The sequence below is a fragment of the Diceros bicornis genome, chromosome 13, assembly GCF_020826845.1.
Source record: "Diceros bicornis minor isolate mBicDic1 chromosome 13, mDicBic1.mat.cur, whole genome shotgun sequence".
NCBI lineage: Eukaryota > Metazoa > Chordata > Mammalia > Perissodactyla > Rhinocerotidae > Diceros > Diceros bicornis.
Window position 1 is genome coordinate 42796159 of NC_080752.1, and position 15316 is coordinate 42811474.

The following is a 15316-nucleotide window of genomic DNA, read 5'->3' on the forward strand; positions in this document are numbered from 1 at the left end:
GCAACCATTAAGCAATAGGAACATGAGTTTTTCATCTGAAGGACAAGAACGGATGGTGGGGGGCAAAAGGAATGGCTCTGCTCAGATATCCTGTCTCCCTCTAAGTCCACTATCCTCTTGCTCCATTTCCTGGAAGGCTGACTTGTGTGGACCGAATTCTGTGAAGTCACTCAGGGGCCTTCCCTTCTGGCTTTCAGATGGGTTTGGCCAAGGGGAGGCACCAGCAGGATCAAAGTCAGAACACTTATCCCCTGGCTCCCTGTCTGGCAAGGGCTGTGTTCTGCCCCTTATGGCTGCAGCTCCAGCAGGCAGCCCCTCTTCCAAGCCCCAGCAGGCTGCCCCTCTTCCATAGTAACAGCTCCCTCCTCTTGCCCTTCAGGTCTCCGGGTTGTAATGGCTTCCTGTAGTGTGAGTCCCCTGGGTCCCATCCCTGCTAGGTTCCCTTAACCCTGCTCACACCTGTGTAAAGAATCCCTTAATTGAAGGCTCTTCAGTATCCCTTTGAGTACCATCCGTTTCTCGTTGGGACACCAATTGATATAGGAATGAATGATGCGGTCCCTCCCTAGGGCCCTTTTGGCACTGGGCTCTTCAGATTTTGTGAATCAAACCAGCTCTGTTCACAGGTCTCAGTCTGGGCAAAGGAGATGCTTTCCTGGACAATCCAGGTTCCAAGGGTGCCTGGGGTGTGTGCCAAGGCCCCACTGCCCTCTGGTGGGCAGCTCCTGGAAATGCACCTCAGGGATCCAACGTCAGCTGAACTAAGCCCACTGGGCACCCACTCTGTGCTGAGCCCATTACACACCTGAGCACATTTCATTCAGAGGTTACTGTCCCCACTAAACAGGTGAGAATCTTTCCATTGCCCTTAGTATAAACCAAAATCTTAACCGTGGACTGCAAGGTCCCATCTTTGCTTCCCCTCCTGTCACTCTCTGACCCAGCCACACCAGCCTTTTCTCAGATGTGCAGCTCCCAATTAGAATATTCGGGAACTCTCTGAAACCTTCTTCACCTGGTTAACCTCGGCTCATTCTCTAGTCCTCTCCTAGGATACCACTTAGGAAGGCCCTCCTCACCCCCCCCCGACCTTTCATTCACCGTCATTTGCAAACACCCTGGGTTTTTCCTGGTCTGTATGAATGTTTGATTAATGCCGCTCTCCCCGCTGAAGGCACCTGAGGGCAGGGAGCATCTTGCTTTGCTCACCGCTGTATCTCCAGTGCCTGGCACCCAGTAATCACCACACTAGCAGCTGACATGGATTAAGCATTTCTCTGTGCCAGCCATTGAGCTAAGTCCTTCAGGCCCCCAGGCCACCCTCCTCCCCAAAGTCCTTGGTCCCCAGGAAGCAGCCCTCAACTCTATCAAAAACTCACATGGATTTATTAGAATATGAAAAAGATTCCGTTTCTTCTGTACAGGCGGCAGAGCGGCAGCAGCTGTGGTGGCTTCGAACATGGTTGTCAACATCACCCTTGCATGGTGACTCCTGCCCAAGGAGCACTTGCACGGAGAGGAGGGGAGACAGATGAGCACCCACCTCCCAGTCCACTGGGAAGAGGGACACTCTGACTATTGCACAATCCTGGGGAAGGGAGTGCCCTAGGGGGAAGGACAGACACCAATAGGCCTGGGACTGGCCATGGTGGCAGCAGGGGTGGGAGTGTGTGCCTGTGAGCAAAGGCCTTTGGGGGCCCAGGACCCTGCCCATCCACCAGCCCCAGCTGCTGGGAGGCCTTCTCTCCCAAGAACTGGGCTCCACAGCAAGCTGGGTACAGTATATGTAAGAGGGAGAGACTCTAGGGGCCAATGGGGGAAGAGAGAAAGAACAGGCCAGCAGGAACTGAGGCCCAGGCCCAAGAGCAAAGAAGGTGCCAGGAGGCCCATGACTGGGATGGGGGGCTTACTTCTGAAACCAGAGCCTTGGGGCCACACTTAAGAGCCCAGAAGGCAGAGGACCGATTTGGGGGAGAGTGTTGGGCAGAGGCACAGATGAGGAGGGTAATTCTCTGGAGTAGGAGGGCAGGGCCAGAGCTCTGTCAGCCAGGGGTTTTTTAAATGTTTTAAAAACAGGAATGCCCTCTGTGCAAATACAATCATACATGGAAGTGTGAACAAACACAACACATAAAAAGGCAGCACTTTCTGGAGCCCCCGACAGTCCTTCCCCTGACAGCAGCCCCTGAAGGGCCCGGTGGTCCCTTGGAGCACAGTTTGGAAAACTGAGTCACTTCACTGTCTAAAGCGCCCCAGCTCCAGACAGAGAAGCTCAGAGCTGCCCTCAGCCTGCAGCTCTGAATAAGGACAGGTCAGGGTGGCCGGCCAGGGTGACAGAGCTGGCAGGAGGGTGGGACTGCCATGGGTCACCGATCCCTCCCCCAGTCAGATGCCTGGTCCCCCTAGTCTTTCTCCTGTTAACAGAGAGCCTGGCCTAGGCCAAGAGAGGCCTCGTCTCCTTTCCTTCCCAGGTGGAACCAAGGCTGAGCCAGAGGCTTTTTGGTTAGAAACTAAGATTGGATTGAATGAGGAGGGTGATGGAGTGCGAGGGGGCCTCTGAGGTCTGGGAAACTCAGAGGCCCTAGTCCCAGTGTGGGAGAGAGCCTGGATCGGGAAGGGGCAGGGTCTGCCTCACAGCCCAGCAGTTCTGCCTAATGGATTGGGAAGGCAGTTCTGGTGGGAGGGAGGGCACTTCCCAGGAGGCAGGGGGAAGCCGTGCTGCGATGGGGACTGTGGGCCCAGCTGCCATGCGGCGGGGAGAGGGGCAGGGCCAATCCAGGTCAGGTAGGACGAGGGAGCCCCCTGCTCCCCCAGCAGCCCCTGCTCTGGTGGGAGAGTCTGTGGTGGGACGGGCACTGCCCGCTGGCCCCAGCGCTACTGCCCCTTGGGGATGAAAGGCTCTCCCTCCCCAGGCTCAGGGTGGGGGCCTGGGTCACTGAGGCAGCGCTGTATCCTCTGGGAGCTGGGGCTGTCACTTGGCCCAGGTGTGAAGACATCATCGGTGCCTGGGGATGAGGGCTCCTTGGTCCGCATCACAATGCCCCCGTCGTCGTCGTCCTCGTCCTCTTCGGCCAACCTCGTATCCCGGCTCAGCCCTACGACCTTGCCCTTCAGCTCCTCATTCACCAGGTCCACAGACTCAGGCGACTGCGGGGAGGCTGGGTCAATGGTGATAACAGGCAAGTCGGCCTTTGGCTCATAGGCCAGCGGGTCTAGGGAGCAAGAGCAAGGCACAAGCTGGCTTCTGCCCGAGCCCTGCCCAGCATGCATCCACCTCAGCCTGTGCCAGTGACTCCCACAGAACCTTCCTGTGAGTGCAGCAATCCTGGTATGTTGCAGAATCACTCCACAGGGGCCTCTATGAGCCCTCATCAGAGAGCTTCTCTTCCCCTTACACTGGGGTCTCAAAGGTAGGACTGTGTTTCTCTCCTCAGACCTGGGGCTCCCAGAGGTGTCTCTCCTCAGACCAAAAATTAGGTGTGAGGTTCTTCCTGAGTTGCTGTCTGCTCCCGGGGCCCCAGGACTGGGAGAGGCCTGCCCTTGCTTCTCCCACATGTTGGAGATCTCAGTGTGCAGATCCCTCCTGCCTCCCTGCCAGGCACCCAGCTCTCTTCACAGTCCTCACTATGACCCCCATGTGGAGCACCTCTGTCCTGAGGAGGACAGCAGGGCCATTCTTCTGCCCCCTCTTTGGTGAATCCCCACCTCCACCTGATGTAAGAGGAGCTCATGGCCTGGGAGCAGGTCAGTGAGGGAGCAGCCAGTCCTCCCCCTGGCTCTGAGGCCTGTTCCTTCGGTAGCCTCATCAGGAGACGGTGGCACTGAGGGCCCAGCCTCGAGGCCCCTCTCCAGGCACCCTGTGCCCCGCCTTACCTGAGCCGATGCGGGCCCGTGACATGGTGGGCGAGTCCAGCTTGTGGGCCGGCACCGTCAGGTAGTTGTTGATCTGACAGAGAAAGAGCAGACAGGGGTAAGCGCAGGCAGTCCCTCTGGAGGGCGCCGGAAGCTGGTGGCCACACCCTCCCTTGGCATGTTCGGAGTGCTCGCTCCCTCTCTGTCAACTCCTCATTAGGCTTTTCATCTGCCTGGGCCTGCGCTGGGGCCGTGCTGGGACTTCAGGGGCTCCTGAGGGCTTGGCCCAGGTTCTCATCAAGCTATGCGATCTCCTGGGCTGCCTCTCCACAGTGACACTGCCCCAGTTTCTACCTCCAGCCCACACCTGCCCCTGAAGTCCAACCCCATAAAGAAAACTCACGAGTGGACAGCTGGGCCCTGGATGGCCCCCAGGTATCTCAGTGCAACATGTCAAAACTGCGCTCAGCTCCTTACTTTCCTCAAAACCTTGTTCCTTCCTCAGCATCCCTTATCGCAGCCACCACTCCAACTACCCCAATCAGAAGGCTAGACATGACCCCTAACTCCTTTTCCTCTTCCCTCAGCCCCATCTCAAACTGGTGACCAAGTCTTGCTAGTTCCCCCTCCTAAATGCCCTGAATCTACCCACTTCTTTTCATCTCCCCCAGTCACCGCACTAATCTGGGCCACCCCCACCCCTTCCCATGTCACTCTTTTCCTTAGAACCCTTCATAGTTCTCCATGTCCTCGGAATAAGGCCCAAACCCTTAAACCATTAACAAGTTTCCTTGAAAGCTGAACTCTCTCAGTGTCTATTTCTAGAACGTGCCACATTCTGTGATTCGGCACTAATGCACACGTTCTTCCTTCTGCCTGGACCACTGCTCTGCCCACACCCCTTCACCCTGGCTCTTACTCCTAAGCTTACCCTGCCCGCCTCCCTGTTCAAGGTGCCCAGGTCCCCGCACTTCCTGTCGTGCATGGGCCACTGCACGAGAAGCTCTGTGAGGGAGGGACTGCGCTGAGTCACTGCCGGATTCACAGGCTATGCTGCTGCCGGGCACTTAGGAACCACTTGACAAATGTTTCCTGGCCAAACGGATGAATGCGTGTATGCCTTGCTTTGTGACTCTGGGCAGGTCCCCTCCCCCCATGAGCTTTAGCTTTCTCACTAGAAAATGAAGGGTTAGACAGAGCACATGGATAGGCTCTTCTAGCTCAGGTGCCTGAGGATACAATGAGGGGCCCTGGCCTCTTCGCTGCTCTGAGGTGGGAGGAGGTGAGAAGGAAGCAGCTTTCTGGAACCTTCCCTGGAGCTTAGCCTTTGAAACAAGTGGAGGAGGCCAAAAAACTAGATTGGAGTGTCTCTATGCTCAAAAAGGGTTGTTGGTGGAGGTGCGGGAAGAGGAAGAACCCAGACTCCCAGAGAAAGGCAGGAGCCAGCTCTCGACCCAGACATACCTTCTGCTCCAGCTGCCGGGCCTTCTGTCTCCGGAGCAGCATCTGGTTCCAGGCCTCCTCGTAGGGGTCTGCCACCAGCGTGTGTCTGTTGTAGGACCGCAGCTGTGGGAGGAACAGCTGTCAGGCAGGGCAGGCCCTGGAAGATGGGCCTAGAGGGGCCGAGGTGGCTCTGGGCACACGGCGGGCAGGGCTGGAGCAGAGAGGGGGCAGAGGAGAGGGGGCAGAGGGGCTTCTCTGCTGTGGAAGGGGCTCAGGCGGAGCAGCCCCTCACCCGCTGCCTGGTCTTCTGCAAGTTGTTCCTCAGGATTTTGCGGATCTCCTCCTCCTTGTCCTTGGACAGTGCTGGCAAGATGCGCTCGGCAGGCAGGGACTTGGGGTGGATGTTCCTGGGACAACAGGGCATAGGTTAGGTCCCCAAGAAAATTCCTGTGACCCTGGAGCCTGCAGGGCTGAGCCAGAAGGAGGTCACCAGGGGATGGTCCAGGTGAGTGAGCAAAGCTTCAAGTCCTCAGTGAAGCCCTGCAGCTCTCTCACCCGCCCTAACAGAACGACAGAGGGGCCTGGCTCACTGCCCCCCAAAGTGGCCTGCTCCAGGTTGGTGTCGAGGGGTCAGTGTGTGGGTGCAGAAGCTGGGGGGCTGGCCATAAGCACTCACTGCATGGAGACGGTGGAGACGGCAGAAGGGATCTTGCCCATGCCCCCGCTTTCCACTAACTCAATAGCCTGCTTCATCTCCATCTTGTGGTAGAAGGCAATGAGCTGGGGCTCCTTGGAGCGCTCGCCCGCTATCAGACACTTCTTCACATACTTCTTATTAAACCGGTTCAGCCTGGTGGGAAGAGGGAGGAGATGGTTAGAGCCAGCTCCTGGGGTGAGGAAATGCCCAGACCCTGGGAGACCCTTACCTGCCCCTCCCCACCCACCTGCCCACCAGGCCTGCCACCTACTTGTCCTTCCAGTGGTGGTGGCCATAGTGGCCACAGATGTCCTCGATGCCTGTCAGAAGGTGGTCCAGGAACTGAAACGGGCCCAGGGCCAGGTCAAGCCTCACCACTGGGCTCCGTCCCTACCAAGACTTCTGAATAGGCCCCCCATCTTCCACCCTAGGGCGGCTCTGCTCAGCCCAGCCCTGTAGTTCCAGGGACAGCCAGGAGGTGGCGCCTACACCTCACTCATCCTGAATCCCAGTGGCACCACCTCAAACCCTCTGCCAGTGGGGCCCGGCTGAGCCTCCCTCTCTGAACCCATCTGTGCCCGATGCCTGGGATAGGTTCCTACTAGAGGTAAAGATGGCATGACGCCCCCTCCTCAGGCTCCAGGCTGCTTATACCACACCTCCCTATGTTGTGACCTGGTGACCTCCAGAGGCTAAAGAACCACCCCGGTACTGGGATAAGGGAGGAAAGGCTGGCTGAGGGCATGGATGCGAGGCCTAGCTACTCCCCAGCTCCCTGAGCCTTCTCCTGCAACCAAGGGCCCGGGTCCAGCTTCCAGTACCTGTGTGTGGATCTCCTCGTTGATGGAGCGCTTCGTTTCTTGCTTTTTCTTCACAGCCAACAGGTCTACCAGGGGCCGAATGGTCATGCCCTGGGGGGCAGGTGGGTGTCAGGCACTCCAGTTCTGCTACCCTGGCAGGGAGGCCACAGAGGCTCCCACCTCCCCGCAGGACCCCTGAGGCTGGGATGCCTTCTGCTCTGAGGTCCCCAATCTTTCAACCTCTAAGCCAGCACTTATATAAAGGCTGGTCCTTAAGGCCTGCTTCTTCCTGAAGACACAGCCAGAAGTTTGACAGCCCATCCAGCCGAATGACTCTCACACTGATCATCTAGCCTGGGGGCAGGGGTCAGAGGGTGTGGGTTCAACTGTGGGCTCTACTATAGATGTGTTCTGCAACCCCAGGGCAGGCAGGCCTGGCTAACAGAGAGAACCACTCTGCTCTGCCCCCCTCGCAGGACTGAGACCAGGGAGGACCTAGTAACAGCAGCAGCAGCTAATTTAACTGCACACTTGCCATGTGCCAGAGCCAGTTGTGTTTTATAAGTATCAGCTCTTCAATACCCACACCAACCCTAAGAGGTAGGTCCTCTCATTGTCCCCATTTGACAGATAAGGAAACTGAGACTCAGAGGTAAAGTAATTTCTAGGGTCTCACAGAAGTAGTAGAGCTGGAATCAAACCCAGGCAGGCAGGAAGGTCCCTACCTCAACGCTGCCTCCATTGAAAATGGGCTTAGTAAGTCATGAGCATATACAACTGCAAAGTCAAGGTGAAAAAACATTTTTGAAGATGGAAGTAGGGCAAGAGGACAAAAGAGGCAGCCCCCTCTCCTTCTAAAGGACAGAAAATAAGTCCTGCCCCAGGAGGTGTCCTTTACGTTTTTTTCTCCTGAGAAGGCAATGACATTTCCCATCAAGGGCTCTGCCAGGACTAGTGTCCAGGAAAGACGGAGGGGATGGCAGAGAAACAGAGGCCCAGAGTGTTTCTCACTTGCCCAAGGTCACAGGTCAGGACAGATGGAACAACTGACACCATCCCAGGCTGGGCTTCCTTGGGGACTCTGAGGGGGGTGGGGGTGGGCTCTCAGCTAAGCCTGGGTCATTTAAATGCACAGAAATCACGGACCAGCAGACTGGAAGGATTCTTTGGGATCATCTAGTCCAGGTCCCTCCCTTCACAGATGGGGAACTGACACCCAGGGACGGGAGAACGGTCTTTCCCAGGGTCACACAGATAGCAGCAGAGCTCAGACTGACTCCACACCTCCTGCTGCCCAGCTCCGTGACTTTTCCAGTGCCCTGTGTTGTGCTATTACTCCCACTTTACAGATGCAGAAACTGAGATCCTAAGATATTAAATCACTTCCCTAAAGTCCTACAATGAGTATCGTGGGTTTGCTGACTATACTCACTTCTCTTAATGCTATCTGGGTTCCTAACTAAGTTAGGCAGCTTTCTGGTTACTTTCCATTCCGATTGGTCACTTCGAAATGACTCACTATCACAATTCTCCCTTTACAATTGAGGAAACCGAGGCCCAGAAAGGGGGAGTGGCTTGCCCAAGGTTGTGCAAGTTATTGGTCAAGCTGGGACTAGAACCCCATCTTGGGTCATGCGCTTCCTCTTTCCACTGGAAAGTCAGGGTCCCCAGGCAGGGCTGCTCTGCCCTGTCCAGCACCTGCACGAAGACGGTGAAGAAGATGACGGTGATGATGGCAGTGAGGAACAGCTCACACATGGGAAAGTGCTTCTTGTCCAGGAGGTAGCCCAGGGAGAAGGCGATGGCCCCTCGCAGGCCCCCATACGCGATGATGAACTGGTCCTTGGGGGTCAGCTTCACAATACGGAACTTGTTGATGAACCAGGTCAGACCCAGCACGCCTGCCAGGGAGGGGCAAGAAGAGGGGTCAGGCTGTCCCCAGCTCCCCCTGGCTTCTGTACCAGTGACTTCTGTCTGGAAGAGCCTCCACTAGTGAACCTGCCCACCTGCCCAGCTTACTCATTTCCCGGGTTGCTCAGCCCAGGGTGTGCTGAATCCCTCAATCCAAGAGCTGGGTGGATCCTTCAGGGGGTTCCCCAACCCAGACGCACTTTAGAGACATCACAGAGGCCTCCAGTGGCCAAAGGTCGGGAGCATAATAGGAAAAGAGATGAAACAAGACTGGCCGCAAATTGATATCTATTAAATAAGATGGGTACGTGGGGTCTACTTTTCTACGTGTTTGAAATTTTCCATAATAAAGTCATTAAAAAGTGCAGAGGTCTGGGTCTGACCTCAACCCACAGAACTAGAATCTCTGGAGGATGAAGCCCAGGATTAAAGGGGTTTTAAAACCATGCACCAAGTAACTGTGATGCCCAGGCAGGCTCGGCAACCACAGACCTACTCTCAGAAAGGAGGTGAGTGAGATCCAGAGTGGGGAGGTGACACAGTCACTGAGGTGAGGTGTGTCTGGAAAGTGTAAGCAGAATCCAAGGGCCTGAGGGCCTGGTACCCGTGTGCAGCCCAGCACTGACAGCGTAGGTTTGGAGAAGCTGCATGCAGCTTTGCAAGAGCTAAAGCCATCTGTGCAAGAGCTAAAGCCATCTGTGCACAAGACAATGCAGAGAACACTCACAGACACTCTGTGGACCTCGGTCCCCTCCTCAGAAACTGACAGGCTCAGAGTCACAGGGTCCCTGAGGCCCCTCCACTCTGAAACACCACAACTGTCTCCCTAGAGATCACAGACTCGCCAGCAGCATGGGCTTGTTCCCCTCAAGGGCCCACCATGGCCTCAGCATGGCAGAGAGGAGGAGTGGGGAAGCCCCTGCCGTTCAGCTGTGCTTGGAGCAGCCAGGAGCCAACCTGGGCCCCTCCACACAACCCACCACACACACACACAGCACTCACCCACCACTTTCCCCGGCTGCCCGGGACCTCACCCAGCACTCGGGCGATGAGGCAGAAGATCAAGGTGCTGATGACAAAGGTCCAGTTCCAGTGGTGGGAGCCAGCCACAGTGGAGACGCCGAGGAAGATGAAGATGAGGGTCTCGCTGACGCTGCTCCACATCTTCAGGAAATATTTGATGGTCGTGTGGGACTTGTGGGAGATGTTGGCCTCCACGTAGGGGCGCATCACCACTCCCGAGGCAATGAGTCTGGGGTTGGGGAGGAGTGGGGTTCAGAGTTCAGAGTTGAGCTGTGCCTTCCCAGAGCCCCTCTGCTGCCAGGGAGGCTGACAGGTGCCTGTTTACTGAGCTCCTCTTATGGCTCAGACGCCCGCTGCGGGCTTTACACACTTGTTCTCTCTCAATCCTCATATCAACTCTACAGGCTCAAGCATATTCCTGCATTTTTCAGATGAGGGATCTGAGGCTTGGAGAAATAAAGTTGTCTGCCCACTGTCACACTGGCAGCGAGTAGCAGAACTAAGATGCAAACTAGGTCTGCCCAATTCCAAAGCCTGTGCCCTTTCCCCGAGGCCACACTGCCTCTCTGCCTATAGGAAGTCGATTACACATGTCCGTGGCCTTGGGTTTACTCCCCAAGTGTGATGTCCCCTAACGCACAATAGTCCCCACAAGGAGCTCTGTTCCAAGCAGCAGCCCAGGCCCTCCCAGCCTGGTGACCACACCTGGACTCCACTCCTGCTGGCCTAGCTTCCTTGCTGGCACTCTAATCCCTAATCCAGGCCTGCCTCTGCACTTCCTCCCCTTCAAGACTCAGCTGAGGCCTCAGGACCTCCAGGACTCCTCACTTCAACAGAAGCCTCGAGCCTCCTTGCTGGAGCTGCTGAGGGGAGCAGTGCATGTGAGTGCCTGCGTCCAGCTACGACCAAGGGAGTCCCTTTGAGACAAAGGAAGGGAAGAAGTGGCAGAACTGAGACTTTCCAGAACTTTAAACTCAGTGCTTCCAGGGGCAGTCCCAGGACCTGGAGCCTGGTGCTCGAGTCTCGTCCCTGGGGAGCTCCCTCATGACCCTACTAGCTTGGGGAATCCCAGTGCCACGCCCAGACTCACGCCATGATGCCCGACAGGTGGAAGAGCTCGGCTGACAGGTAGGCCATGTAGCTGTAGAGGAAGACGAAGAGCGGCTCGATGACGCGGATGTGGGAGGTGAATCGGGAGGTGAAGGCTGCGATGACCCCGTAGACCACGCCCACAAACACCCCGCCCAGGGACACCACGAAGAAGCTCAGGAAGCCGAGGACAATGTCCACGATGCCCACACGTTCGTAGTTGGCAAACTCCTCAAAGAGATGATACAGGACCTGGGGAGGGTGTGCAGGCTGGTCGGCAGGAGGGCAGGGCACTGCCCCATGACTCTCTGGGGTCCACCCAGGGTGATCCCGTCCCCTCTGTTGACCACGGCCACAAGAAGAGGCCACATGGTAGTAAAGAAACCCTAGTGCCACGCAGGTGCTCAAAACCACTGGCCTGGGGGCCAGAGGGTCTTGCTTTGGGCCTCCAGGATGCCATGCTGGCAGAGAGCACAGACTGAAGCTAAACTGCCTGGGTTGGAGTTCTGGCTCTGCCGCTCCCTAGCTGTATACTGGGGCAAATTATTGCATCTCCTTGTGCTTCAGTTTTCCTATCCATAAAATGGGGATAATGGTACCCACATTATACTGTTGTGAGGATTAAATTAGTTAATAAAGGAAAGTGCTTAGAGCCATGCCCATCACAGTGTCAGCTCCTACTGGCACGACTACGTTTGCCTCTCACTGTTTGACCTTGGGCAGGTCACGTCCCTGTCCCAACTTCAGTCTCTCCTTCAGCACAAACCAGGGAAAGTTCAGACAATGAACTAGAACAGGACTTCCTAACCTCTGAAGCTTTCTGACAATACACACTGCCAGGCATACCCCACCTGGACTCTCTGGAGGGGTGGGGGTGGGGGTTGGGGGGGGCGCCTAGAAATCTCCCCAGGTGGTTGCAATGAACAACCAAGTTCAGACGCTATGGAACTAGAGGCTCTCTAAGGCTTCCCCACCTGCCGGACTGGGAAACAGACGGTCATCATAACACCATCGTCAGACGTTTAAGTGGCACTTCATACACTGTGAATCCCTTTGACGACAGTTATCCTGCTTGACACACAACAGCCTTGGGAGGTGGGCAGGCCAAGGATGTCTAAACTGAGGCTCAGATGCTGAAGCGACTTGCTGGAGGGCCCCCAGCTCGAGAGCAGCAGAACTGGGCCCAGAACTCGTTTCCTGACAGCAGTGGTGGGGCCTCCCAGGCAGGTTCAGCTTTGAGGTTCTGTCCCTGCTTAGGTGCTGGCTCGCTGGCTGCCTGGTCTACTCCTAGACAGCTCTGCCAGGAAACCAGCTAGGCAGTTTCTGGGCCTGGGAGGTGCTGAGGGAGAGGGGAAGAGGACCTGAGGATCCCTGAGAGGGAATCCTCCAAAGCCCCCAGTACCTGGGCAGCACCTGGAGGAGTGGGTTGGGTGGGGGATGTGACTTGCTCCAGGGCAGAGGCCTGAAACCATGCAGCTCAGGGGCAGCCTTCAGCTTTATGGTCTGGGAAAACAGGGCACTCACACCCACGTCCAGAGCTCTAGAAAGGGCCCAACTTGGGCCAGGCAGGAAGGGGAGATGCTGAGCACTGGCCAGTCCCCAGTGCTGCTTGGACGACAGTCTTCTGGGAGACAGAGCAGGGCACCAGCAGCACTCAGCAGGTGCATTCTCAGCCCCGGGATACCTAAACTCACACCTGGCCTGAGGAGATTCATGGGTCCTCAGGGTGCACCACCTGGGCCAATGTGGTGGGTGTAAAGGGCAAGGTTCTCCTTCCCAGCCTGGTACTATTGTCACTGGGACTACAAAGGCAGTGTAGTATAGTGGTAAGTGTTTGGGGTGTGGACTCAGACTGCGTGGATTTGAATCCCAGCTATATCACTTATCAGCAAATATGACCTTGGATGAGTTCCTTAACCTCTCAGTGCCTCAGTTTCCTCACCTGGAAAAACAGATTAATTACAGTGCCAACCTCACGGAGTTTCCATGTGGATTAGATGAGGCAATACACATTTAGACACGAAGTGCTCAATGAACACCAGTGAACACTGCCACCATCTTGGGGAGGCATGGCCATGGGCCCAAGGTGGCTAGACTGAGGTATCCACTTGACACAACCATGCCCCGCTGCTCCCCAGTAGTGCCAACTTGAACCCCAACACCCAGATCCAATGGGAGGGCTTCGTCTCTGGCACCTACTAGTTTCAGACATTGTGAGTGTGACTCCTGCAAGAACCCTGGGAGGACAACAGGCTAAGTACCGCAATCCCTGTTACAGATGGGGAAACTGAGGCTTGTGTGGTCACCCTGGGCAAGAGCTGGTGCTAGCAGAGACCAGGACTGAGGCCCGGCTGGCTAGGGCCAGGCTGCTGCTCTACCAGCCCCATGAGGGGCCGACAAGAGGAAGACGAAGAGGAAGCCCAGGAAGCCGAGGCTGCAGGCAGCCGACCACCACCGTCTGTCTCTTCTTTGAGGTGCAGCTTCCTGAGGGCCTGGGGGTGGGGAAAGGAGAGTGCGTGTGCGAGCGTGCACTGGGTGTGTGCACACGTGTCCTTATGTTTTCCTGCGTGCGCAGCTGCTCTCTGAGGGGTCCAGCTAGGAGGGGGATGGAGGTGTTTTCACAACACGACGTGAGTGTGTACATACATGTCTGTTTCCTGAGGAAACTGGCTGGGAGGAAGGGCATGTGCAACATATGCAGCGCTGCCGTGTGCAGACCCTGCACTGGGGGTGTCTGTCCTCACTAGACCCTGGGAGGAAACCACTAACTATTCTTTCACTTTGCAGCTGTCAAAGCCGAGGCTCAGAGAGGTACAGTCACTTACCTAAGGTCACACAGCAAGCAAGTGGCCAACCCAGGCCAACTCATTTTACATATCACTTTCTGGAAGTTTGGGGGGCAAGGTCCCATTCCACAATTGCTACCCCAAAATTCTGCACTCTAACTTAAGACATAGGCAACATGAAAGCTGAAATGCTCCTCAGAGACTAAATGGTCTATAAAAAGGTAAACTGAGGTACAAAGAGGATAAGTAATTTAACCAAGATCACATTACAATCCAAGTCAGGGACGGAGCATATCACCTGGTAAGGCCAAGAGCTCAGGCCCTGGGGTCACACAGACCTGGCTTCTAACCTGTTCTATCATAATCTACAAGTTATTTAACTTTGGTTCCTCCTCTGTAAAGTGAGAATAATAAGCACCTCCTATGGTTGTCATGAGGATTAAAGGAGATAATCCATGTCGAGTGCTCAGCACGATGCCTGGCACAGAGTAAGCAGGAATGGACATTAGCCGTTTCACTACTATCATTAGCGGGTGGATGTGGGTTTCACTCTGGACCTGGATTCGGGTCAGTGCCCCGTATGCACCTGGGTGTGGTCCCTGCCCCCTCACCACAGTGACAGCATCATTGAGCAGGGACTCCCCGAAGACCAGGATATGCAGCAGCTCATTGATGTGAATTTCCTCGAAGACGGCCAGCACAGCCACGGGGTCCACAGCCGAGATGATGCTGCCAAAGAGCAGGTTGTCCAGGAGTTTAATGTTGCTGATCTGCTCGTCACCCACCAGGCACACAGCATACATGAGGCCGCCCAGGAAGAAGGCGTTCCACAGCGTGCCCACCACGGCGAAGATCAGGATGGTGCCCAGGTTCTCTGTGAACTGCCGCAGTGGCAGGAAGTAGCCTGCGTCCAGGATGATGGGCGGCAGCAGGAAGAGGAAGAAGACATCCGACTGCAGGAAGGGGGGCGTCTCGCCCACGCCCTTGATCAGGCCCCCCACCAGCAGCCCCACCACAATCAGCAGGCAGCTCTCTGGGACGATGCTCGAGATGGTGGGGATCACATGGAAACCTGTGGAGGGGGAGAGAATGGGAGGCCGCAGGTTTGTGGGGAGCCAGGAGAACAGAAGGTTGGGGACAGGGCCGGGGACAAGTAGAGCAGCTGGTGAGAGGGGCACAGGCTTGGCTTCAGAGGACTGCTCTGTTAACTCTCTGAGCCTCAGCTTCCTCACCTGTAAAATGGAGGTGATAATACTGGCTTCACAGGGCTGCTGTATAAACTAAGTGATGATGTTTTTCTTTTTTTGTTTTGTGAGGAAGATCAGCCCTGAGCTAACATCTGCCAATTCTCTCTCTCTTTTTTTTTTTTTTTGGCTGAGGAAGACTGGCCCTGGGCTAACATCTGTGCCCATCTTCCTCCACTTTATATGGGACGCCGCCGCAGCATGGCTTGACGAGCGGTGCATTGGTGCGCGCCTGGGAACAGGCGAACCCCAGGCCGCCACAGCAGAGCATGTGCACTTAACCGCTTGCGCCACTGGGCCGGCCCCAGTGATGATGTTTTTAAAGTGCTTTTTTCAAAGGATTTACAGATGCTCTCTCTGTCACTGCCATAAGATAGTAGAAAGAAGCAGCTCTGTACGCCTCCAGAAGGCCAAAAATTATACACTGATTACTGAGGCTCCAAGTATCTAAGAGCATTACCTACGTCTGAA

The 15316-nt window shown here is 55.8% G+C and overlaps 1 protein-coding gene across 1 annotated transcript in view; it reads right to left on the reverse strand.

Moving 5' to 3' along the window:
• Positions 1–1363: 1363 nt before the first annotated feature.
• Positions 1364–15316, reverse strand: part of SLC9A1 (solute carrier family 9 member A1) — a 49292-nt gene continuing 35339 nt past the window's right edge. Inside the window, exons 2-12 of the mRNA XM_058553352.1 lie at positions 14213–14673; positions 10817–11067; positions 9738–9955; positions 8491–8693; positions 6814–6903; positions 6264–6334; positions 5972–6145; positions 5588–5702; positions 5317–5418; positions 3874–3946; positions 1364–3212 (exon numbers count right to left, since the gene is read on the reverse strand). Coding sequence (XP_058409335.1) covers positions 2875–3212; positions 3874–3946; positions 5317–5418; positions 5588–5702; positions 5972–6145; positions 6264–6334; positions 6814–6903; positions 8491–8693; positions 9738–9955; positions 10817–11067; positions 14213–14673 — 2096 coding nt within the window. The 3' untranslated portion in view covers positions 1364–2874. The remainder of the gene's footprint in view (positions 3213–3873; positions 3947–5316; positions 5419–5587; positions 5703–5971; positions 6146–6263; positions 6335–6813; positions 6904–8490; positions 8694–9737; positions 9956–10816; positions 11068–14212; positions 14674–15316) is intronic.